The sequence below is a fragment of the Engraulis encrasicolus genome, chromosome 13 (assembly GCF_034702125.1).
Source record: "Engraulis encrasicolus isolate BLACKSEA-1 chromosome 13, IST_EnEncr_1.0, whole genome shotgun sequence".
Lineage (NCBI taxonomy): Eukaryota > Metazoa > Chordata > Actinopteri > Clupeiformes > Engraulidae > Engraulis > Engraulis encrasicolus.
Window position 1 is genome coordinate 18,381,505 of NC_085869.1, and position 25,586 is coordinate 18,407,090.

At 44.2% G+C, this 25,586-nt stretch overlaps 1 protein-coding gene across 7 annotated transcripts in view; it reads left to right on the forward strand.

The window, feature by feature from the left end:
* Nucleotides 1-25,586, forward strand: part of LOC134460789 (muscleblind-like protein 2a) — a 38,781-nt gene that overhangs the window by 10,400 nt on the left and 2,795 nt on the right. For 3 of the 7 annotated variants that reach the window (XM_063213331.1, XM_063213330.1, XM_063213332.1), the window contains 6 exons: nt 13,147-13,314; nt 15,673-15,885; nt 18,896-19,156; nt 22,128-22,181; nt 22,637-22,790; nt 24,641-24,676. In XM_063213331.1, coding sequence (XP_063069401.1) covers nt 13,147-13,314; nt 15,673-15,885; nt 18,896-19,156; nt 22,128-22,181; nt 22,637-22,790; nt 24,641-24,676 — 886 coding nt within the window. The remainder of the gene's footprint in view (nt 1-13,146; nt 13,315-15,672; nt 15,886-18,895; nt 19,157-22,127; nt 22,182-22,636; nt 22,791-24,640; nt 24,677-25,586) is intronic. The other 4 variants (XM_063213333.1, XM_063213334.1, XM_063213335.1 and 1 more) reach the window with 3 other exon arrangements.

Here is a 25,586-nt window from a genome sequence, read left to right on the forward strand (position 1 = left end):
GTAACGCTGTTGGATCAGCTGTGAACTGTTTAGATTGCAGGTTACAATTAAAACTACTGAAATGGATCAATATTCCTATGCAAATGGTTACAGAATTCGGCTATGAATTACAGTAAATGATGTCACAAAAATAACACACACAAAATAAAAATGTGCTTACTGAGGTAAAAGCTGGCCCCAGACCTACCGAGGTTTTAGCCGATTTTGTTACGATGGAACGACTGGACCATTTGAATCTTTGCTATTCATTCCATTGTTGACACAATCATGACTGAATCAAACATGTTTGATATTATCGGGGCACGTCTGTTCTATTACTGTAAGCTTAGAAGTTAATGTACAAGACGTCAGCGGTGGCACCTTTATTACGCGCGTCCATTCTAAATGTTCACTGCGGCCATCATGTTTGTGTTTACAGCCTGCTGAAAATCACATAACATCTTAACTCAGCATCAGGTGAACAGGTTGAAATGCCTCCCGTGGCGAACTTGACCTGTTTTTACCTATTGAAGTCACGTCAGGATTCTGTAACTGATATTAGACAAAACCCTCAAATGATACTGAATCTGGCGGTTGTTCCCAAAACACTGGCTGTTCTCAAACAAGAACACAGTGATATGTTGTTTTTTCCTCCCAAAAAACAGCTAAATTTGATTTATACAGCAACTATTCAAATTATCCATGCAGTTACTGTATGGTATGGCTGCAGCCCGCATATGTATAGCAGAGAGAGTAGATACTCTTAAAGAATCTCTGTGTATAGGTTCAGACCAAACATAAGTTAACATTAGCACCAGTAATCTTTCAAAAAGAGACAGCATTCTTGGTGGTGGAAAAAAACAAAATAAATCAGAATGTTAGCATTCTTCAAGTGTTGCCCGGTTCTTCTCTCTCTTTGATCAAACATTGAAATGTTTCACATCATAGCTGCGGCTTGTTACCCTGTGGCCTGTGTGTTTCACAGAAGATTTTGAAATTCTTCTGCTACGTAGCCCCATAATGCACGCCTTACCACCAGTGGCACGCTGTAATAGTCATTGAAATATTATAGTATTACTCTACTATGACATATCAGAGGGCCTTTAGTAATGCACTATGACTCGGTCATTGCCATTCTGGTAAAACCACATTTTGACGTCGTGTTTTAATGGGTTAAATGCATTGTTGTGAATTGATAATTAGACCATCCTCATTGTACATGCTGTAAGCTTACATGTAGTATATGACGTAGCATATGCATTGTGTACTGTATAATATACTCTCATGTACTTATGTATACTGGAAATCACTAAGCAAAATCCATATGACATGTCAGGCACCCATTTGTTCATAGTGAATGTCAGGTATGATGCTTGCATCTGACGTGCTGCGGCAAGGTCTCTCTCTGGGCTTGGAGGTCGCGGACTCGCCTACATTTCCTTGACCCTTAGTTGGGCTTCCTGTCAGACGTGGTCACTCTGGGGGAGAAAAAAAATGCTGTTTTCCTTGCTGGCCGCTTGGCCTCCCCTGGGATCGCAAAAGAAGCTGAGCTAGAGGAAGGCTTGAGGAGGATGGAGGCTGGAGGCTGGGGGAGGGGGAGTGTAAGGCAGAGAGAGAGAGAGAGAGTGTGCTGAGACAGCCCGGACAGGGCATACTGATGATGCAAAGTGCGAACACGCAGAGCACACTGGCCAGGAGCCGTTTGTTCAGCATGGCTCAGGAGGAGGAAGAGGGGGAGGAGGAGTGGGGGGAAGGTCCAGCGTGTATCACTTTCAAGCTGATTAAAGCCTCTTTTCTTTTTAAAGCTCATTTGGGTCATTGGGGATGGCGTGGCGGGGATGGAGGGGACTGTGTCTACAGGCTACTGGCCGTGCATCTTGAATGGCTGTGATTGCCTCAAGTCTCTCCATTCATAAAGCCCACCCGTACGTCATGCGGCTGCTCCGCGTCTATACATGGGTTCACCGTGTTTATAAACACGATGTTGTGAGGAGGGGAAAGACACTGGCAGCCAACCACGTGAGCTAATTTTTTGACCGACAGCTGTTTCCAACAATCAGAGGTTGAGATGTGAGCAGCTAGTGTCGCGCAGCCAGGAGAAAACAAAAATTTAGAACCCATGTATACATACTATACTGTCAGTGTGAGAGGAAAGGGTTAAGTTGTCCTCTAGAGATGACTCAAGTCAGTTCTCTGTCAGATGAGGTCCCACGTGACTGACAGACAGCAGCATGAAGTCCTTTGGAGGTTGGCGGGTTGAACCAAGGAGTGACAGGTCTATGACGCATTCATAGCCGGAATAATAATGGATTATTTATTCTCAAGCCCTTAGAACAGCTGTCAGTTATGTCTCCTGAGCTGAGGGAATATTGTGGACACATAAAATGTACCGTACCGTATGGAGGACTTTGCTTACTAACAAATCAATTTGTATTCCTAAAGTGGTTTTGAAAATGATGTTTGCAGTTCAACCTGGTTTTAACCCACCATAACAGTCCCCTAGCTTTTATTTCATTTTTATGCCCTCATCGCTCTCGCTCTCTCTGCAAACAAACAGGCAGGCAAGGCAGGCAGGCGCTGATGCAAATGTGTGTCCCATGCACTCAGTCACACCCCGAGCTATCTTGTTTATTGCATGATGGTGTTTAACATTCAGTGTGTGGGTGGGGTGACCATCACACCACATGCCGCCTTCACCAGCGTTGGTCTAATTTGTTGATTAAATGTGGCGACGGTTGAAGAGTGAACCGTGTTGTGGGTAGTAGGCGCTATTAGCAGAAATGGTTCCCTGCAATCAGTGTGGAGATTTTTTTTTAACAAAAAAAAGAGATAAGATGATTATGACTGATGGAGTTAGAGTTGCAGGCTTTAATGATAACCGTTGTCAAATATACAGTATTATACCAACCGAATGAGCACGCAATATCATACCAAAAACGTAATGAGCATGCCAGGTCATCAGCTAGGCAGAAATAGATACATGGCAGAATTTGTGTTTCTGTTTGCCTCTGACATCTCCATCTTGTGTGCCAGTGAATCACCACATTCATCCACAGTCAGGGCTGCTGACAGCTTTTGCTGGGCCCAGGACAAAGTCACCTGAAAGGAGGGCCCCCTACCCAATACATTCAATGTAATGAGGACCCAATTTTGGGCTCCCTATCTCGCTGGGCCGGGGACAACAGACCCCTTTGTCCCTTTGACCCCCTACCCAATACATTCAATGTAATGAGGCCCTCTCTCCCTGGGCCCGGGACAACATACCCCCCCACCCCCTGTCGGCTTCCCTGTCCACAGTTGTCAAAAAGAATACGTGCCCCTGTTGCGATTCCTCTTGTCATTTCCCATAAAAGTGCAAGGTTGCATTCACCCATTTCCTTCTGTCATGGCACTGCCGGTCATGTATCACCTTTATTTCACTACCTCCTGTCAAATTTGCGATGACATGCTTCGGGTCAGAGATATACATTTGTGGTTTTCCCTTGGCAGGTTTTGTTGTTTTATTTGTCAGTTGAGCTTAACAAACAGACTTGACTGTCAAGCCAGCTGGAGCTGGCGCTGGCCACATGTTTTTACTAATGACTGTGTTTACTCATAACCGCCGAGGTGGAAAACAAGTCTTTCACCAACAGCAGCAGGCAAGGCGGTTGTGGCTCAGGTGGTAGAGGAGCAGCCGTTCCGCAACCAAAAGGTTGTAGGTTCAAGCAAGCCCAGCTCTGCCTGACTCCAACGATGTGTCCTTGAGCAAGATACTTAACCTCAAGTTGCTCCTGGTGGCAAGGTGGTGCCCTGTGTGGCAGCCACGGTGTGTGTGTGTGAGTGTGAGAGTGTGAGTGGTTGAATGTGAGGCATACAATGTAAATCGCTTTGAGTGCTCGAAGGAGTGGAAAGGCGCTATATACAGTAAATGCAGTCTAGGGGTCGACCGATACAGGTTTTTTAATGGCCGATGCGATACAGATTTTTTTTCATCACCCTTGGCCGATACTCGATTTCCGATACTCGATATTTGGGGCCGATATGGGTCAAAAAAAGCTTAAAAAATGACAAATATTCCAGGTCTCAAGTTAAAAATAAACATTCCTTTAACATTATCAAATTGAGGTACAACATTTAAACACCCACTCTAACAATCAAGTAATGTCTCACAATCAAGTAATAAATAGTAAATAATCAAGTAAATAAATAAAGTGTATTGGTGCTTTAAAAAAAAAAAAAACCCTAATGACATAAAATAATAAATATTGCGTATCGGCCAAAACCACACGCGTATCGGCCGATACCGATACACTTAAACAATGCAAATATCTGCGCGATACCGATACCGATATATATATCTGTCTATCCTTAATGCAGTCCATTTACCATTTAGCAGCAGGCTGTCATTTTGAACCCCTAGTAGTCTGGCTCATCAGAATACTATTTGTTTGACAATACAGCACAGGCTATCTCCATTCTGGCTTGATTAAAAAAAAAAGGGAACGACCAAGCCATCAAGTAGTAGTCGTCTGTGTTTTTTGTTTGCTGTGGGTTTGTGCGGTTCTGCTCTATTTGTGATTGTGATCTTCAGTGGCAGTTCCTCCTCGATGACCTTTAAACAGGAGAGAAAAGAGCTCCAGTTCTCCCAGCAGCAGCAGTGGCGGCAGCACAGGTCTCCTCTGCAGCTCAGCTCAGCACAGCTGGGGATCTCATGGCATAACTGCCTGTTTAAATTATTCATGGCAGAGGATGACGTTTGCATCAATATGTAGACCTAAAGACCTTAATTTTCAGATGTTTACAACAAAGGAGTAGTGTTTTTTCTTTTTACTCTAGTCTTGTGTGCTTCCGGGTTTTTTTTGACAGCACTTGGTACGGCTAATGACTTCGCCGTGTTGTTTATACTTTCCATTCATCCCTGTCCACCTGCTTTGAAACCAGCGCTTGCCGGCGCCTAAGCATACAAGACCAACAACACAAGTGGTTTTTGTGTGTCTGGTGTTTGCAGAGTGCATGCGAGGCAGTGACCTGGCAAACCAGTAGACGGCAGGAGTGTTGGTTCAGGTGCAAGCCTGCAGCCCAGTGGCACTCAGATCTCAGTTCAAGGGGGTCACGCGTCATCTTGTGCACAACATCAAAAGCTCCTCACGTGACGCAGGCCAGCCTAGCAGGAATCGATCAACTGTGCTGGCTGGGGAAACATCTAGCCCTCTCTAACCTCTCACACTCTCTCTTTAAGCTCTGTTCTCGGCCCTTTGGACATCCACAACCGCCCGCTGTGGCGCCTCTCGCGTGCTCGCACCTGCCCAGGGCCGACGCTAGACGCTACGCATAGGCAAACTAGTCGCTTGCCTAGGGCGCCAAATGTTCTGGGGGGCACCAAGGCCCACAGAATTACAATATTAAGCAAAATAAAGCATTAAACTTTGCATTTAATGGACACTCAGTATATATACATGTTACTAGATCAGCTGTGCTCGATCAGATGTATGACACCATGTTTACAAATGTCGTGTCAAATTTCACAAAAAGGAAAGATTGGTGCTCGTCTAGGGCACCAAATGGCCTAGAACCGGCCCTGCACCCGCCCGCTCGCACGCCCCCCTGCATGCACCCCGTGTGACGTGCGAGGGCCTAAGTGGACATGACTCACTGGTGTGCTCGAACGCGCTGCGTGGAGGATTCACACCCAACTCCACACAGTGGGGGGGTCTCAGCAAAGGGGGGCGGGAGGCGGGGGGGGGGGGGGGGGGTTGTGCTGTCAAGTCAACTCACACAGGAAAAAAAAGAAAAACTGCAGTGTTAATTCAACACTGTTGTGCTAATGTGGTTCCAATTGATTCTGTGTTATTTCAACTCTTTGAGAGGGTTACATTTAATACTGTTTTAGTTAGTATTTGGTTTCGTAGTGTTACTGTAATTCAACACTCAAAGAGTTGAATTTAACAGTACATTAAATGGGACCATCATGCATTCTCAGAATAGTCTGGAATTAACCATGCATTTTACTGTTGATCACATACTAAGAATAACAACACACAGTAGGAGTAGGGGTGGGTATTGGCAAAGAGTTCACGATTCAATGATCATGATACACATGCCACAATGCGATACTATCATGATGCAATGCGATGCATGTACTATTGCAGTACATTGTGATACCTGAGTAAATGTGTAAAAATACAGCTTGTTTTTCAGTTGCTGTGTAGCATTTATAAGTCAATTTATTTTACCTAAGCATTTTAGCATATGGGAGAGCGCTTCCATTACAGCAGAAATATTGCCTACTCTCTACTGAACAAAATGAACCGGTGGCAAATTCAATTTTATTATTATTAAATAATCAATTTAAATTTATTTCAATTTATTTGTTTAGGGGGATAGCCCCTTGAGATAGGATATCTCGTTTTCGAGGGGGTCCCCTCTGAGCATTGTCATGAATTGATGCAGTATATCGTGAAAATAAGTACTGCGATTACATTGTCATGAATTGATGTATATCATGAAAATAAGTATCGTGATGCATTTTTTTTGCACACCTCTAAGTAGGAGTAGGAAGAGATGCCGGGTGTGTTGCAAGTGTGTTAGGCTTTACTAGAGCTGCTACTGTGGCCTGTGTGTGTCGTCTGCAGAGGGCAGGGTGACTGGGGGAGCAGTACACACACAAACACACAAGCTATTGTTGGGGAGTATAAAACCTGGCACGTCAGCGGTTGATGCTGCCCATCTGTGGGGCTTTTAATCACTGAGTAAACAAATGTGTATCTTCCTAATGACCTCAGGGGGGAAAAATATGGAGGCTGTGCGCATGTGCAAATGAGGGCCAAAAAGATACCGCAGACACACTGATATAATATTTGTTATTAAAAAAAGCAAAAAAGAAAACATCTTAGATTGGTCTAAGCACGATCATGATATACTATTTGTGCTCAGTGAGACATATATGATGTCAGTGAAAAGTGCAGAGGATATGGACTTCTGTTAGGTGTTCCCAAAGTCAAAATGTGTTGTCTGTCATTTAAAATACAGAAACAACATTCCCAGTCAGTCAAAGCACACTTGTGTGTTGATGCTAATGAAAAAAAGGCAGGTTGATGCTAATGAAAAAGGCAGGGCCCTTATATATCATGTCCTTTATTAAAAAGACACCAAAAAAAACCAACCCCCTTTTTAGTCAAAGCACGTTTATGGTGCATATTTGTCTTCATTGGGATGTGTGTTGTCGTTAATGAAAAGGGCAGGGGGTGTACAATTCTTGCCTTTACAGCCGTCTGTCTTGCCTTTTAATGTCAACTGAACAGTGACCCTTTATTCAGTATATATCTTAGATTTCCATTAAAGAATGTTGTACCAATGTAAACACTGCTGCTCAATTAGGCTCTGGGGGTGACAGTAAGTGGATAATACCAAGCCATGCACCGATACCACTTTTTTGAAACCGATACAAGTATGAGTACATTAATGTGTGTACTTGCCGATACCGAGTACCGATACCGATACCTTTTACCACCAAAATACAATGAAAATAAATGCATGGCCTTGTTTTTTTCCACCTGTGATATTTGTATTGACCATTTCCATGTAGATTTAAACGTTAGTAAATGTATGATGTGGCACTTTTTTCCATGCTGCTTTCAAGTCCACAGAACATGACACAATTTTGCATTGTTTTGAGTAATAATAGTACTCGTAGCTGGTATCGGCAAGTGCTTGACGAGTACGAGTATGAGTACGATGAGCAGTATCGGCAGTCGGTATCGGTGCATCCCTAATTCTTTTCATTCCTCAGACAGATGATGAAGACATATGTGCAGGGTCTTTTTGTGCCTCAACAGTGTTCAATGTTTGATATAGAATGTAAAAAAAATGGTTTAGGGCTTTTTTTGACATTATTTCTGACAGGATAGTGGAGGATAGACAGGAAATGAGTGGGGAGAGAGAGTTGGGGAAGGACTGGCAAATACCCGGGCCGGAATCGAACTCCGGTCGCCAGCATAGTGATACAGTGCCCTACAGTTAGGCCACGGCAGGGCCTTACTTTTTATATATATATTTTTTTATTCTCAGAGCACCTCTTGAAAATGTATGCTCTACTAAAGAATAAAACACTACTATCTAATAGCAATGATAATATTGGTAGTCCACAAATACCCTTTATAAAAGCTGTAGTCTTTGGAAGTGTGATGTTGTACTCCCTCCTCCCCTTATGCCACTGATGTCATTCAGTTGGGATTTGGACATTTGGCATTTTCTAAATTATGTGTCTTGAAGTGTTGTGTTGTGAAGTGGCTGTATGTATACAACGATGTACTGGAAGAGCAGTATCAATGTGTAGTTTAAGCAGATATTATTAAGTTCAACAACACAGTTAAACATAGAATATTCAGTTTGATAAAGTCATTCTATTATTTGTGTTAGTGTTTTGCACTAAGGGGTTAATTAAAGTGGGATTGACCCCCACCCCACCCAAACCACAAGGCTTAGTGTAGAATAAAGAGCCACTGTGCTTGGCCGATGTGTGCATCGTTGTCTCCATCATATTGGTGGATGGTGTGGGATTAACCGAGGGGAATATTGCTTAGACTAAATACTAAGTACTCAACACATCTGCTATTCGATATGGTTATCCAGGGTCTTAACTTAGCTCATTGCAGGAGATGAGCAAATGGACAATTGCAAACGTAAACACAATTAGCATGGTTTGGCTTTTACCTGACAGATGGCCTTAGAGATAATACTGAAAAAACAATATGTTTGTTTACAACGAGCAATGCTACTTTTAACGAATGAGCACCCAGGCTTAATTAACGGCAGTTATTACGATTAGCACTCTACCACACTAAGAGGGCAGCACTACTTCTCTTGCATGTCAGTAATGGGGGAAAATGCCTCACCAGAACACGCTATTACAGCAGTTAATTGTTTAATCCACTACATTTGGTAATGGTGTTTGTTAACTTCCTTTTTTTTTGCTGTCGCTGTTGTCGTGGCTTGTAGTTGTAAGTGCTATAAATGCAGCATTGTGTTTTGTTGGTGTTTGTGAATAGGGATTCTGTGCCTGCTCCAGCTGCACAGGGCCTCTCTGCACCCCTCAATAATTTAGACTTAACACCGCATTTGGAGGGAACCCACAATAATTTATGTGCAGCTTGAACAAACCCAACAGAGAGTCCTGACTTGTCAAAAGGGGTAGCTCTGTGATGATAAAGACTTAATTTTGTTAGCCTCTTCTTCCCTTCCCTGTTGACAGGACAAACAATCTCTCTTTGTCCATCGCTCAGACTCTCCTCCTCAAAATCACGGAGACTTAGAAAGGAAGTGAAGTGAAATGAAATGCTAATGGCGTAGCTAGCATCAGAAAATGGAGCTTTGTCACCCCCTCCTTAAAGTGACACTGTCCCATTTTTGGAAATAAGATGATTTTACACCCCTCCTTGAACTAAATGATTGAGTGTTACCTTTCTCCGTTCTCTGAGTATGGCAGTGCAGATTTTACCTCTAAGCTAGCAGTTAACATTGAGTTCTATGAGACCAGTTAGCCGCCAGCTGGTCTCATAGGACTCAATGTTAATCGCGAGCTTGGAGATAAAATTTGCACTGCCAAGCTCAGAGAACAGCAGGAAGTACAGGAGAAAGGTAAAGCCCAATCATTTAACTCAAGGAGAAGTGTACAGTAAGCTTATTTCCAAAAATGGGACAGTATCACTTTAAGGATAATACTCCTACTATGTGCCTTGCTGCCATCAACTGCTGCAGAGCAGGCAGTCTGTCCTGGACGGCCAGGTCACACTGGAGTGAGTTACAGAGATGTTATGTGATGCTGTGTACACTGTACACACAACAGTTACTGTACCACCGAGCACGTGCTCACTGGCAGTGCGGCAAACACTCACAGTGACAGTAGAAATGCACTTAACAAGGTTGGAGAAGTAGGCTTTGCTGCAATCACAGACGATGCAGAAGATGTGCTTGCCAAAATGGATAGTATTGTAGTTGCCGCAAATTTGACCTAGCAATATCTCTAAATCAGGAAACACTTAGGCCATAAGTCTTTGTCACAAGATAAAGGAGGTGTAATGAAGACCGTTTTCAGTCTAAACTCAATTTTGACAAATAATGTAGTTACTGCACTTTGTCTTTGTAGGGCAGACTTAGCAAGGTTAGAGAAGTAGGCTTTGCTGCAGACGATGCAGAAGATGTGCTTGCCAAAATGTGCTCATTGTTCTTTCTCTTTTTTAAAGTATTTTTTGGGGCTTTTTGGCCTCCATTGCTACAGGACAGCCTGAGAGGAGACAGGAAACCATTGGAGGAGAGAGATAGGGCAGGGTCAGGAAACGACCCCGGCCGGACACGAACCGGGGTCCCCGTGGGCATGCAAGCCCAAATGTGGGGGGCTTAGCACGATGCGCCACAGTGCCCCCAAAATGTGCTCATTGTTTCAATACTTTAACAGTACACCTTTCTGTACTGTTACTCTGTTACTGTTACTGTCTCTAAGGTTAGAGAAGTAGGCTTTGCTGCAGTCGCTGCAGACGATGCAGAGGATGTGCTTGCCAAAATGTGCTCATTGTTTGTGTCCCAGTGGGAGAGCTAGTCTCCAAGCGCTAATAACAGCCTGGCTTTTGCCCCGAGCCCACCCCCTACTGTGTAGGACTCAAGGACGTCCCCATGGACGTCAGTATCATATAAATGCTGTTTTTAAATGAGTACCGCTTAAATCCCAGAGACGATGCAGAGCTCATTCATTGACGTACAATAACGTGATACTACATCGTTTATTAGCAATCATAAAAAATAAAATAAAAAATAAATAATAATAATAAATATTGCTAAAATCTTGTTTTTGTCTTAGTCCAAAGCAGTCGTTCGGCTACTACTACTCTTTGACTGTGCACCTCATTCAAACCATTCCCAAACCGTGAGGGAGTGCAAGACCAGCGCTGAGAAATCCCCACCTCTGCACTCTGCAGGCTGGCGGGATGGGGATGCAGTCAGTTATTTTTTCCTGGCCACTCAGCTGTCCCTCCCTTTAAGCCAACGTTTCTCAGGGGGCGTTGGGGAACTCTAGGGGGGTGTTGAGAAGGATGCAGTGGGGGCAGTGCTTAGTTGCCATTGGAGGGCATTAGAACGTTTTACATTTTTTAATACTAAGGGGACGCGTCTATCGAGTCAGGCTTATGATGTGGTCAGGGGGCGTTGGGAGGCTTGTGATGCGGCCAAGGGGGCGTTTGTTCAAAAAAGGTTGAGAACATCTGTTTTAAGCCAACGCTAGAGCAGTATTGGTCAGGAGAATCACCCTGCCTTGCCCTGACTGGCCCTTCTCTGCGGGAGCAGCATCAGCAGCCAGACCGGACCATTACGGTGTACTGTTAAAGTATTGATACGCCAGATCAATACATCATCATGCCTCCACTAGACGTTGGGGTTTATTAGAGCACAGTTGAGCGACCTTGCTCTGGTGCTGTTAGCTCTGCCAGTGTCCACGTGTCTCACACAGCTGTGCCGCCCTAGTGGGGGAAACCAGGGAAGCCTACCGGGGGGTTACAAAGGGGTCAGTCGTACTGGGCCCAGGGAGACAGGGAGCCCAGAATTGGATTTTCATTACATTGTATCGGATGGGGGGCCCTTTCAGATGCCTTGTCCTGGGCCCAGCAAAAGCTGTCAGCGGCCCTGGGGGAAACAGCCACTGCAGCTCACAACAGGTCCCAAACTCCCAGTACCTACTGTCAGATCGGATTTTTTGTTTCTGGTGTCTTCCCGATAAAAGAGACTCACTTGAAGGGATTCAGCGTGAGACAGAGTGTTTTCAGTTTGGTATTTAGGAGCGTCAAGTACGCATTTGGCTCCTCTTGTCGCTGCAGTTGGTGGTAGTCAGCAGTAACAAAGCGCTCTGCTACCCCACCTCTCTCCAGCAGTTTCCTCAGTTCTGCAGAAACAATAGTGGTTTTTCTGACCTTGGTCAGGGATCAAGTGTCAGCCAAGAATATCAGCCATTACCCTTAAAATAGGCGTTTCAGAGATCCCTTCTTTAAAAGACTTAAACATTCCTTCATACATCAATCAATTCTTCTGTGGAATCAGTCTTAAATACTGTATATATAGTGCTATCACTTAAACGAGTCTTGCTCAGGGATGCAAAAGGAATTTCCACGAAAACTGACAATAAAGTCCTATTGTATCATGTCGCATCGTAAGTGTCCTAATTTTGTGTAGATTAAATCAACAATCACTACACTGCACTGAGATTCTCTGAGAAGCCACTCTTCACTTTATCCTTCAATGAGACGAGAAATCTCTGAGTCTGTTTTCTTAGATTTGAAAGTGAACCCGAATATTACACCAGAAAATACGCCTGATCTTTTTATAACATGACAAACATTCTGAGATCTGAGGAGTTCTGCCCTACAAAACAAGAACGCAGTAACTCTGAAAACTGCAAACCGAGAAAAAAGGCTTCAAAGGTTCCTATATCGCGCGACAACTGTGTTGTCGGTAAAGTGGTGGTGACACTTCCTCCTGGTAATGCTTTTTTAGGATAGTAATTAAATGCACACAACCCCCCCCCCCCCCCCCCCCCCCCCCCCCCCCCCCACCCCCCCCCCCCCCCCCCCCCCCCCCCCCCCCCCCCCCCCATTGGAAAGTGCAGCAGTAACTCAACAACACCGCAGTAACTTTTTTTGGGTCATTTTTGCACTTTCAAAATGATTTTTCCTCTAAAACTGGACTGTGTTGGACCACCATTTTTTGACACAAGACAAATTAGGTAGTTTAAAGCCCATTCCGATATAAAAAAATTTTCGACCATTTTGAGTTACTGCGTTCTTGTTTTGCACGGCAGAACTCCTCAGATCTCAGAATGTTTGTCATGTTATAAAAAGATCAGGCGTATTTTCTGGTGTAATATTCGGGAACTCGAATATTAGGGTTGAGATAAATAATGCTGATGAAGATCCAGCGTGATCGAAACGTTGCTTTTTAAATAATAACGTTTATTTTTGGAGCTGATCGGCAGTGTGCAGACCTACCTTTTTCAACTGTCTGACTTTTTTGTTTGGCACCTGCAACAAGTGTTTTTGGATGTGCGCACCCTACCCAAAACTACTTTTGTAAATAATACACATGATATTTCCCATTTTTGTATAAGTATATTTGCATTCACCGAGTCATATCTCTTTTTGTCTTTGACAGGGGCGCTGCTCACGCGAGAACTGCAAGTACCTTCACCCGCCATCCCACCTGAAGACACAGCTGGAGATCAACGGGCGCAACAACCTGATTCAGCAGAAGACGGCGGCCGCTGTGCTGGCCCAGCAGATGCAGTTCATGATCCCCGGCACCAGCATGCCCCAGCATGTCGTGAGTCCACTCCACACGTCTGCTCGTTTTTAGATGCACTTCATGATCCCTTTCAAGAGCATGCCTCCAGCCATGAGTTCACACCTCTGCTCGTCTTTAGAAAACCTAGCCAGATTCATAGGCAGTCATGGGTAAGCGGTTAGGGCGTCAGACTTCTAACCCAAAGGTTGCCGGTTCGACCCCTGACCCACCAGGTTGGTGGGGGGGAGTAATTAACCAGTGCTGTCCTCCATCCTCTTCCTTGACTGAGGTACCCTGAGCATCGTCCTGCCGCGCTGCCCCCATGGGTGAGGCATAAAATGCAATTTTGTTGTGTGCAATGAGCTGTGGAGTGCTGTGTCACAATGACAATGGGAGTGGGACTGGAATCATTGCTATGCATGTGGAACTGTTGGAGCATCAGTGCAGATGCAGTTCATGATCCCTGGCATGAGCAGGCCTCCAGCTTTGAGTCTGCATGTCTGACAAGACATGACAGTCCACCTCAGGCCTCTGGCTTTTTGAGTCACTCTGTTTCAGCCCCACCTTCTCCCTGGAAGTCATTCATGACCATGGGTGCATCCCAATATGTGACCTTGCCTCCTCCACTTGTGCTTGTCTCCTCGTCCCGCCTCCTGGCCCCTCCTCCGTGGAGAAAACGATAAAGTTTCCCAGCTGTCAGCCTCGCCACAACAACTTTTGAGGGACTGTTTTTCATTCACCATCCCAATTGCAAATGAGAAAAAGATTGAACTATAATGCTGCTGTCAGTGATGTCATCATGACGAGAAGCAAGTGGAGGAGGCAAGTGGAGGAGGCAAGGTTGCATATTAAAACGCACTCCATGTGCCATAGCAAGTCATAGCGGCTCATACGTAGCTGATGAGCAGAGCTATCTGAAAGCGAAAGTTTAAGTAAAAGGGTGCAGCCATGGGGGCAGCCACGGCTTAATGGTTAGAGTGCTGGCCTTAAGATCATAAGGTTGAAGGTTCAAATCCCACCCTTACCAGCACCTCTACAGTACCCCATGGCTGAAGTGCCCTTGAGCTAGGCACCTAACCCCACATTGCTCCACGGCATGTAACCAATTCACTGTACCTAAATGACTGTAAGTCTCTTTGGATTAAAAAAGCGTACGCCAAGTGTAATGTAATGTAATGTAAAAGCCCTGCCTTAACTTTGATCCACCAGCTCAGAATCAGCTGCTCATGATATGACATCAAGACAGGTACTGTAGATCAGGCACTCACTGAAAGTCATCTGTGGTAGAGAGAAAATCTGGCAGAGTTTTAACTTTTGTGAATTGTTAGAAGCTACTTCTTTTCGACAGCTCTGCTGATAGGCACACAGTAGTAACAGGAAGAACAGTTGTACCAGTATCCTATGAGTGCTGCCACTGTAAGGCTAATGGTTCACCTAGGTAGTGATTTCTATGGACAAGGTTTGGGTGTCTATATCCTCAGAAATAAGTAAAATAGTGTTTCCCAAACCATTTTGCAAGGGAACCATATTTTGAAACCAAAAATCTCTAACTTTAAGGAGGATATTTTCTTGTTGACAGAATAATTACAGTTACACTGTTATCACGTTTTAAACAGTTGGCTACTTGAATCAGCAATATTCCTTAAGTTTTGCGGTGTGATACAGACAGATGACTGTGCAATGACATGCAAAGGAACCCAAAATAATCTTCGGTGACCCATATTTGACTGGGTCCCGAGCAGGGGTGTAGTGGGGGGTGAGAGGGGTGCACAGTCCAAACACTTCTCCTGAAGTGAGATTTTTAAAAAAGTCTTCTGCCCGTGTTTGAATACAAAAAGGAATGACCTCATAGCAGTAGTAGTATTGCAGGTGATGGACCATACAGATGAAAACGGAGAAGCAATGACAGTAGATAAAGGACAGTAAGGGGGGGTTGACATGATAAGTTGCCTAATTATTTGATGGTACCCCCACTTTAAAAATCCCCATATGTGACTGGATCCCGAGCCAGCCAGTCTTTTGGAAACAAGTCTGATATAATAGTAGTCAGACCTGAACTGTCGATCCCAGTTTATTAAATGAGGCGTGGCATGCATACTTGATGAAGTCAGTAATACAGGCCAACAAGAAGCTAATCAAGCATTACAAAACCATCACACTAATCAGATCCAATTAAATCATCATAGCATTACATTAATTGTGGATCTGAAAAAAATAGTATCCCTTGGAACTGTACAAATCCCTTGAAACTGTGAAAGGTTTTCTTACATGGCAGAGCAATCCAACAGAAAAGCTTATCCTTGTGGTCTGTCTGTCTGTCTGTCTGTCTGTCTCTCTTCAGAAAAGCTAAGCCTTGTGGTCTATCTGTCTGTCTGTCTGCCTGTCTTCTGCTTTTAGCCCACATTTCCAATGAACCACCAGGGTCTGGGGAGCAGCCCTGTCATCAGCTACGCTCCTTACATCACGCCAGTGAGTCACGGCATGGGGCTGGTGTCCACGGAGATGCTCCCCAGCACCCCTGTCATCATGCCTGGCAGCCCGCCCGTCACAGTCCAGAGCACCTCCGCAGCCTCGCCCACCCAGAAGGTTCTGCGCGCCGACAAACTAGAGGTTTGCCCATGCCCATTTCTCCCCTCCTTTTCTAAAAATGCTTCCAACACCAGCTCCAACAAAAAAATAGACTCTAGTGTTTTTGACAGGATGCTAATTATTATTGTTTTGTATCCTTCCTCAGTCTTTGCTGTGCTTGAAATGGATTTACCCGCAAATCATATTTTTAGGTCGTCTCTAGTTCATAGGGTTGGAACAGGCTCCACCCAAATGTTTTTTTTTTCTCTCTCACATTGCTGGCTAAATGAATACATCTAAGCTGAAAGCAAGAGGAAGGCCGCACTATTCATAGATAACATTTATTTGCTACACAGACATATTTTCTCTAGAAAACCCATTCATACACTTCTGTCAGGTCCATTACAGTCAAGAAACACAAGACAAGACATTCAGAATGCAATTTCTTTATTGAATTGTTATGAATTAGATTTGGCGATAATGGCTCTGTTCAGAGGAGTCCCCTAGATTTCCTTTTTAAGATTAGGAAATGTAGGCCCTTCCGCGGCCTAATGGTAGGGCACTGGGTTACTACGCTGGCGAGCCAGGTTCGATTCTGGCCCCGGTCATTTGCCAATCCTTCTCCCGCTCACTTCCTGTTGCCTCTCAAACTCAGTCTTTTCAAATTAAAGGAAAACATGTCCCTAAAGATATATTTTAAAAAAAGATTAGGAAATTTAAGATTAGAAGAGCAAACAATTCCCCATGAAAAAACGTGGAAAAGAGTAGTCTATGCTAGTGGTCGATTTGGCGATCCAATCCAATGCGGAGCATGGACGATCCAATTCAATGCAGCAAGTTCCAGAATCGATGCTGCAATTTTTTAAAGTTTCAACTACTTCCGTGGATATTTCGGGAGCAAATGAATGTTACATTAAATAAAAGTACTTCAAAGCATTGCAAGACTGATACAGACTGATCCAGACTGCCAGCCCATAAATTGTTGCTCAGTATCTTACTACTTGTATTGCCTCATGACTGATGAAACATTTGCTTTGCTTTCAGTAGAAATGTAATGCATTGCAATGCATTGTAGAATTACCACTAGTCTATACCATGTCGAACACGACAAGGTGGAGCTGGGGAAGTGGTGAGTTGTGAAGTAGCAAAGCAGAGAAATTTTAAAAGGCACCAGATTTGTAACAGGCCAATGAGAGAGTTGATTAGCTGATCTAGATTCTAGAGTACCTAAGTACCTAAGGCAAATTAGAATCGGCCAGCTCTTGGCTACCATGGCCTGCCACAACTAACACTCTGCTAGATTTAACCATTAATATACTTAACTCTTCTATGTCACGATTGAAATGCTACAGTATGTAATGATGCAATTGCAATAAAAGACAACAACATTCCAAATAACAAACAAATAAAAGGCTGTCTTGTTTACCATAGCATTGTCAGGCTATTCATATCAGAAAATCTGAATATTTCAAGGAATAAATAAATAGTAAGTAACTGTTGTTTGCTTGTGGTTTGCATTTTTCAAGTTGCAGTGTGTTTACAATGTAGAAAATAACATCAAGAAGAAAGTGATGCTTTGGTTCACTGCTGAGACTGCCGAGTCAGCACCTCGGGGGAAATGTTTAAGACATGAAAGTGGAAGACATGAAAACATTTTAGAACAGTTCGACACAACTATTTTATTACAGTATGTATTGTTTGTTATAGGAAACCAATTACACATCCAAGCAATTTTTTCTTTAAAAAAAAAAACAGTTTTGTGCTTGAAGAAAAGGCATCTTTTACTTTATACTGTATCACATCCTTGTCAACATAGACTTATGGTTCCTATTAGCCTTACCTTACCTGGACCCCGTTTCACGAAAGCATCATTGCTAACCAGTTAGCAACTTAGTGGGTTTCCAATGTGAAATTGCATTGCAACCAAGTAAGCTGCTAACTTAGTTAGCAATAATGTTGTCAAGAGACGCACCCCTGATGTAGTATGGCAGTCCTCTTATGCTAATGCTAGTGTAACCCTCATCATCAGTATGGAGAGCTCTATATTTCAGGTATCATCATTAATCATTACCCCAGTAACCTCAGTCGGATGATTACTAAACTATGGTGTTTCCTCCTCCTCCCATCCTGTCTTCCACATCATCACTTAACCCTTTAAAACACAGAGTTATACATTTGCTGTTACCACAATGGCAATGACCAAGTCGTCGTGCATTACTAAAGGCCCTGTGTTATGTCATAGTGGTGTAGTGTTATGGTAGTTAACTTCCCAAGAGCTACAGCGTTCCACTGGTAGAACAGCGTGCATTATGGGGCTACAGCAGTATTCTGGCCAATTACAACATCCCGTTGCATTGCTCACTCTGTCCTTGCCAGTCAGTAACCCAAGATGCAGCATATTTTTGTTCAGCACTTTCTGAAATTCTGGCCAGCTAATGCAGGCATGGGATTGTTTCTTGTTTGAAATTCCTCCACATACTTAAAATATCATTCTAAATGTTATGCAACATCAGCAGACACCTTACGTCGTCACCTTAGGTTTTGGGATGATATTTGTAGTATGTTAAGACGTTTCAAAGAATATGTAAACAAACCTATGGCCCCATTTGCTGGCCATGATCTTGGAAATGACTGGACAAAAAAATGAAATGCTGCATCTTTGGGCACTGAGTGAGCAATGCAACCACATGTTGAAATTGGCAGGAGTTCTCATTTAACCTTTTATGGGTCACACAAATCTCAACTTCTGAGTGAAAAAATTTTTTTCAGGCCCCAGGCCACTGCTGATTGGTCAAATGTCATGATGTTACTGTCTGTCTGAAAGCCTGATTCCTCCTGATTAATTTGATATAACCCACTTGGTTGAACACCCTTGTAGAGAGGCATGGCAGGAGCATTTGTAATAGGTGTGGAAGTGATCGGAAGTGATCAAATATAGTGTCTTGCCCTATGCTAGCCAGTTGGATGACCAAAGGATTTTGTTTTCCCTCACACCTATCCCCCCGTCTCTCTCTCCATTGCCCATGCCCCACTGTACATCCATTCTGCTCAGGTGTGTCGTGAGTTCCAGCGCGGCAACTGTGCGCGCGGGGAGATGGACTGCCGCTTCGCCCACCCCAGCGACAGCCCCACCATCGACACCAGCGACAACACCGTCACCGTCTGCATGGACTACGTCAAGAGCCGCTGCTCCCGCGACAAGTGCAAGTACTTCCACCCGCCGGGGCACCTGCTGGCCAAGATCAAGAGCCCCCACCAGCTGGCCTCCCAGAGCCAGGCCGCCGCGGCCGCCGCTGCTGCTGCTGCAGCCATGGTAAGCCAAGCTCCCTCCCGCTGCAACACCTCAAGACCCTGGGGCCTATACTGCAAAGCTGGGGTGCATTTCTGGAAAGCGTACGTAGTTGTTAGCAGTTAGCAACTTCGGTAGATACCAATGGCAAATTGCATTGCAAACAACAAATTAGCTAACGTGGTTAGCAACTATGGTTTCGAGAAATCCACCCCTGGTTGAGGAGTAACTGTGCAGACACACAGCCGGCGTTGAAAGAGCTAAAACGCTACTGACTCCGGCCTGGAAAGCACAGGTCAGGGGCGTTGAACTGGCAAACGATTCAACCTGAAGCGTTCGATCAGGACGAGCAACCAACCGAAGCGCATGGTCAGAAAAATGTGAACATTCCATTGGCTACTGATGCCTGCTGGCGCCGAGCTCATTACATATCTTTAGCTGAAGCTCAACTTCTAGTTTAACGCTTTTTACGCCCTTGGCGCAAGAAACGCTTTTGCAGCTTTTGACACTTCTGCCGCCTGCCCTTCCATATAAAGTCAATTACTTCCGCCGCTTTCCACACATTCAACGCCGGCGATGTGATCGCACGGTAAACCAGGTTAAGTTAAGAGGTAAATCAGCTAATAGAAGAGCCTGGAGTCCTCAGGACTCCCGGTTCTTTTATTAGATGATTTACCTCTGAACTTAACCTGATTTATTCCTGAACCAGCTTTGTAGTATAGGCCCCTTATCTAGGCCTTATATCATGTTTGTTGTTTAGGAAGGCTGATATGATACACAGGGCATCTTTTTGAGTAATGTGTTACAACGATACGTTAGGATCCATTGTATGAACAGGTTTCTCACTATACATTTTTGTAATTAATGTCCTACCGTGGCTCTAACGGTAGGGCACTGGGCTGCTACGCCGGCGACCTGGGTTCGATTCTGGCCCGTGTCCTTTGCCGAACCTTCAGCATCTCTCTCTCCCTACTTGTTTCCTGTTTCGTTCTTCACTGCTGTCCTATCGCAATAAAGGTTGAAACCCCCCCCCCAAATTTTTTTTTTTTTCATGAATAATACAACTTTTATGGAATCATGATCGATAAACTTTTTTAAGCATCCCATCAAGAAAGTTAGTAGCCAATCCTAATGCCATTGCCTGATAGTATCGCTCAACAACTTGCCCTGTGTGTCATTACCTTGAAGGGTTTGATAGTGTTGTAGGGACTTGTACCTGAGACAGAAGGACACGTGGAGCCCTGCTAAATACATATTGGGTTGTGATTTCACAGCCACCACCCACAGTAATGGAGGCTGCTGCTATAGCATAGTCTTTCCACACAACATGTTCAGACACTCCGAGCAAAACTGCTGCTCTGATACGGGTGTGGTTTGTATAGCTAGGGTTGCCCATTGGTAAGTCTGACAGCCTGCCATTAGATTCTGCTGTGCTTTTCAGTTCTAGGGGAAAGGAAGGGACTAACTATTCCAGACATGTTACTGTTCAGCTCAGTATTCAACATATTCACGTCACATTTTGCCATTCCTAATGGGTTGGAAAGCATTTAAAAAACACTGTTTATCAATATCATTTGAGTTTTTCGTTTCCTTCAGACATGTAAAAGTTTATCTTTTAGCTGACATGTTTAGCTGACATGTATAACTTCCGTCTTCATCAGAGGGTCACTGGGATGTTGATGTGTGACGTGCTTTAAAATCAGCTGATTTTGTTGTGAAGGTGTGACCTCCCTGTCAATAATAACACCTCCACAACAACATCAGCTGATGTTAAAGCATGTCACACATCAACATCCCAGTGACCCTCTGATGAAGATGGAAGTTATACCGTCGAAACATGTCAGGTAAAAGATAAACATTTACATGTCTGAAGTAAAAGAAAAACTCAAATGAGATTTAAACAGTTGGACATAATGAGCATTATACATACACTGTTCATCAAGTTTAGAGATTTGTTGAGTACAACAAATCCAAATATTTTATCATGGCAGAATGAACAAGGATTTTCTTAGTTTTTTTTGTGTGATGCCAGTCATGCCCTTTTTATTTATTATTTTTATCATCACCCTACATACCATTGTCATATACAATGAACCATTTGTATTTTCATATATTTGTGTGAATATATGATATGCGCTTTTTCTTACAGATTGTGTTATTGTAATAGGTAGTCCAGCTTTAATTGGTTAATAGATTATGGAACATTGTCATGGCGTATGTCTTGGTATTAGGTTGTGACATGGTGAACATTGATATAAAAAAATATTGAAAATTAAAAGTAACCACTATACCACACGTTCTTAAATTCATCCCATAAAACATTTACTGATTTGACTGCCGTGGGATAGCCAATACCAATAGACGCAAAACAATTAACAAAACCTATAAAGCAGGGCTCCACATTGTCTTTCAATGCTCATTTTATTGTGTATACTGGTAGTCTAGAAGGGGAATGACGTTGCCAGTGGTCTAGTTGTTAAATACAATTATTATTAATTTGGTCCAAAAATCATCAAAATGCATTGAACTCTTGTGTGATCTATTATATCAAGTTAGCAATCATGCAAAGGCTTGAGATGTCAGTAGCACTACTGTGTTTAAGTTCTGAGTATTGTACTGTATATGTGCTGCAGCTGCACTGTAAGCAATTGTCTTAGCAGCTAAACAAGACTGTGTGTACTGTGTTATGTCCTGCTTTTAACATGGGTGTAACTAGACGCAGTTTGCTCACCCAACTAATTCAGGGCGTGTCTCATTGAAAGTGCTGATTTGTGTTTTATGAAGCATGCCTATTGTTTCAGTATGTTTGGTATCCTGCATTCAGATTATTTTGTGTTTTTTGTTTTTTCTTTTTGTTGTTTCTTTCTTCTCACCCTATCCACAATGCAATGCTGTACCCCCCATGACGCACCTCTGCTTGCTGTTACCTGTATGTTAATACGCTTGAATCCCATTGGCCCACTGCCATCATGTGCTCGCTGCCTGCTATTTAAAGACTCAGTCGACTGCCAAAGCAGTGAAGCGACCCCTCGAGACAACTGTAGACCTGGTACTATGAACCTTTCACCTTTTGCTTTGCATGTAGCTTTAATTGTACTGTAGCCACTCACAGAATTTAATTTGGCTTTTTGTGTACGTCACTAGTAGTGTCATTCCAGTTTACATGTAAACCATTTACCATTTAACCTTGAAAGCCTTTACAAAATACCAAACAAAAAACTGTTTTGTGAAAAATATGTTTACTGTCAAATGCTTATTTGTATATTTTCTCAGAGTGAATGTCTTCCAAAATTACTTGTAACATATCTATAACATTTGGAATAATGATAATAACAAGAATGTGTTGCATGCATGCCATAAGAGCTCAATTTCGCTACGGCCGTTTAAAAGGCCAGTATTCTAATACACTAATAGTATGTATTGTGTGTATGTACACTATAAACTACACCTTAGCCTCATAACATTAATACTTCTATCTCCTATTCTTGTTTTGCCCCCATTCAGGCTTTCCCCCATAGTGTCTTGCAGCCGCTACCAAAGAGACCAGCACTTGAGAAGAGCAACGGGGCCAGCGCTCTGTTCAACCCCAGTGTTTTGCACTACCAGCAGGCTCTGGCCAACGCTCAGCTCCAGCAGCAGGCGGCCTTCTTTCAGACCGGTAAGCCCTGGCTCTGCGCTCCTCCCGCGGGCCACCCGTGCCCGGCTCCATGTGCGGGGCCAGGAGACGCGCTGCTGATGCTGGCCACTCATCTGGCTCACAGAAATCAGTAGGACGTCGCTAGTTAGCTAGTTAGCTAGCTAGCTAGCTAGCAGCCCAGCCCACCTCATGCTGCGTTAGCCTAGCCTAGTCAGCAGCAGGGGCTCTGCAGATAAACAAACATAAACAAGAAAAAAAAGAAACAACATAACGTACAAATATCTATTGTTGGTGAATTATAAACACACAAAAAATCGAATGTGTACCACCAGGAAATGCAGAACGCGACAGGCATGGCGGCTTCTTTATGTCATTGTTGGGTCAATATATTGATTGTCATTGTGTGATTTCAATAGAGTCTGGGAATTCGGTATCAACAACACAGTGAGACCAAAGGACAGGACATTCACAGAAATATCAATATCACAAAAACAGCCAATTAGCAGCAGCATGTGCTGCAGAATACAGTGCACACCCTTATTGTCCTCTGCCCACTCTAACAAGTAGAAGGCTCCTCTACGGTATGTAGGGGATCATTTTCAAGCGTACGTATCTCTGAAAATGTCACACTGTAATTACACAGCGAGAGCATTGAAAGATTAACAGCCATTAGGAGCAGTCTAGTTTCGTCTCCCAAGAAGTCCGATGAGATCTTTGGGTGACTGTCGTCTAGGTTTCCTTTGCGAGCTCCCCAGCCTTCTAACTACTATAGTGTGGCGGTCCTGTGCCTGCCAAGCCAAGGGCTTGTTGTTGTTGTGTTAGCTAGGCTACACCTCCTCCTCCTCCTCCTCCTCCTCTGGCTCCCCTTAGCGCTCCAGCCCTGCTCACTGCTCTGTTAGGCCTCTCTGTCGTTGGCTCCTCCCCAGCTTTGGCAGTCATGTACCGTGCGCCTCCTGCGTCAGGTGTTGGTATGGGGTGGTGGGGGGGGGGGGGGTGGACATGAGTTAGAGCCCTCTGCATGCTCCAGCCATGTGTGGTGGCACCCGTGCACTGTCCACCCCGCAGGTGACACACACACACACACACACACACAATTGATACACACTCACACACACACTCACAATAAACACACACAACACACACACAAACACACACACACAATAAACACACACACACACGCACACAAACACACACACACACACACACACACACACACACACACACACACACAGCACGCACACACACACACACACACACACAGCACGCACACAAACACACATACACACACACACAATAAACACACACAACACACACACACGCACACAAACACACACACAGCACACAGACACACACAAACACACATACACACAGCAGGCAGATTGGAATACAGATGCCAGCCCAGCACATGCACTACACTCATCTCCAATGCAGTATATTCAGCTGAACACAGACACTCACATGAGCGCTCAGAGAAGAGAAGCTGCATGTTACCTACCTCACAAACGCACTCACAGTTGCACACACATGTACGCACGCACAAACATGCACGCACACACCCTCCCCTGCAGTTTTGTCTTGGCCCGTCCACTGCCTACCTTGTGTGTGTGTGTGGTTTCAGCTGTGGCCAGGGTGGTGGCATGCCTAGCCTCTTGTCTGCATGGGGTGGGTGGGGAGTGTGTGGTGCTGCTGAAACTTGCCAAGATGGTGAGAGGAGGGAGGGAGGGAGGGACGGGGCAGGCTAGGCCAGGCCAGGCCAGGCCAGGCAAGGCCGGGCAAGGCAAGGCAGCATGCTGAAAGCGAAAAGCACTTCTGCTAATCTGTTTTTCCCCTTTATTAACCCTTTGTTCACTCTCCACTGCACAATCATCCAGGGCCAGTCTTGTGCATGACTCCTGCTACCAGCATTGGTAGGTTCCCTCGCTTCTTTATTTCTCTCTTCTCTTCTCTTCTCTTCTCTTCTCTTCTCTTCTCTTCTCTTCTCTTCTCTTCTCTTCTCTTCTCTTCTCTTCTCTTCTCTTCTCTTCTCTTCTCTTCTGGCAGATTGCTCCTGTACTGACTGGCTCACTGTAACAGCTGATCTGAAAGGCAGAGGTCCAAATTGAAACCACAATCTGCGCAGTTACAGTACATGCGAGGACTATTCCGATTTCAAGCAGAATTAGTGCATTTATTCAGTGTGCGGACAAGCCATTTAAATTCATTCAGAATTCTTTATCCATTCCAAAAAAAAAGAAATTCCGAATGTGGCCAGTGTTTACGGGAATATGTTTGCAGAATGCTGTTCCGCACAGGTAAATGGAATATTCCGGACTCCTTTTTTAAACAGAATACTGGTAATATTCCGTTTGAAACGGCAATGATTGCGCTCAGTGATAGATTTCCCTCATGGAACGTTCTAGAATGGGAAGGAGAGCTACTTCCAGTCACAGAGAGGAGAAGAAATCACAATTGGTTTCACACAGGCCTTTTAAACCAGCTGTTAGACAGTCAGGCACATGCAGGACGTTTTAATTGCGTCTATGTGTGGTTGTATTGTCTCTGTTCCTAGTTTCATTAAGCTTTCTCTGTCTCCCGACCCCAACCGCTCTATGTGTGATGTACCTGTAGCCTTTTGAATGTCGCCCTTGTTGTTGCACCACTTCACACCCTTTCCCCTCAACCTCTTCACCCTGTAGAGCTCTGTAGTTCAGTTTAAGGCCCTACTGTATGTCCATCATTTTCTACACATGCTGTGGTGTCCTTGTGTACAAGAATCTGTATCAGTTTCCCAGAGATTTTTTGGCGTTTGTCGTTCATTTCCGTTGCTGAAATGACAAA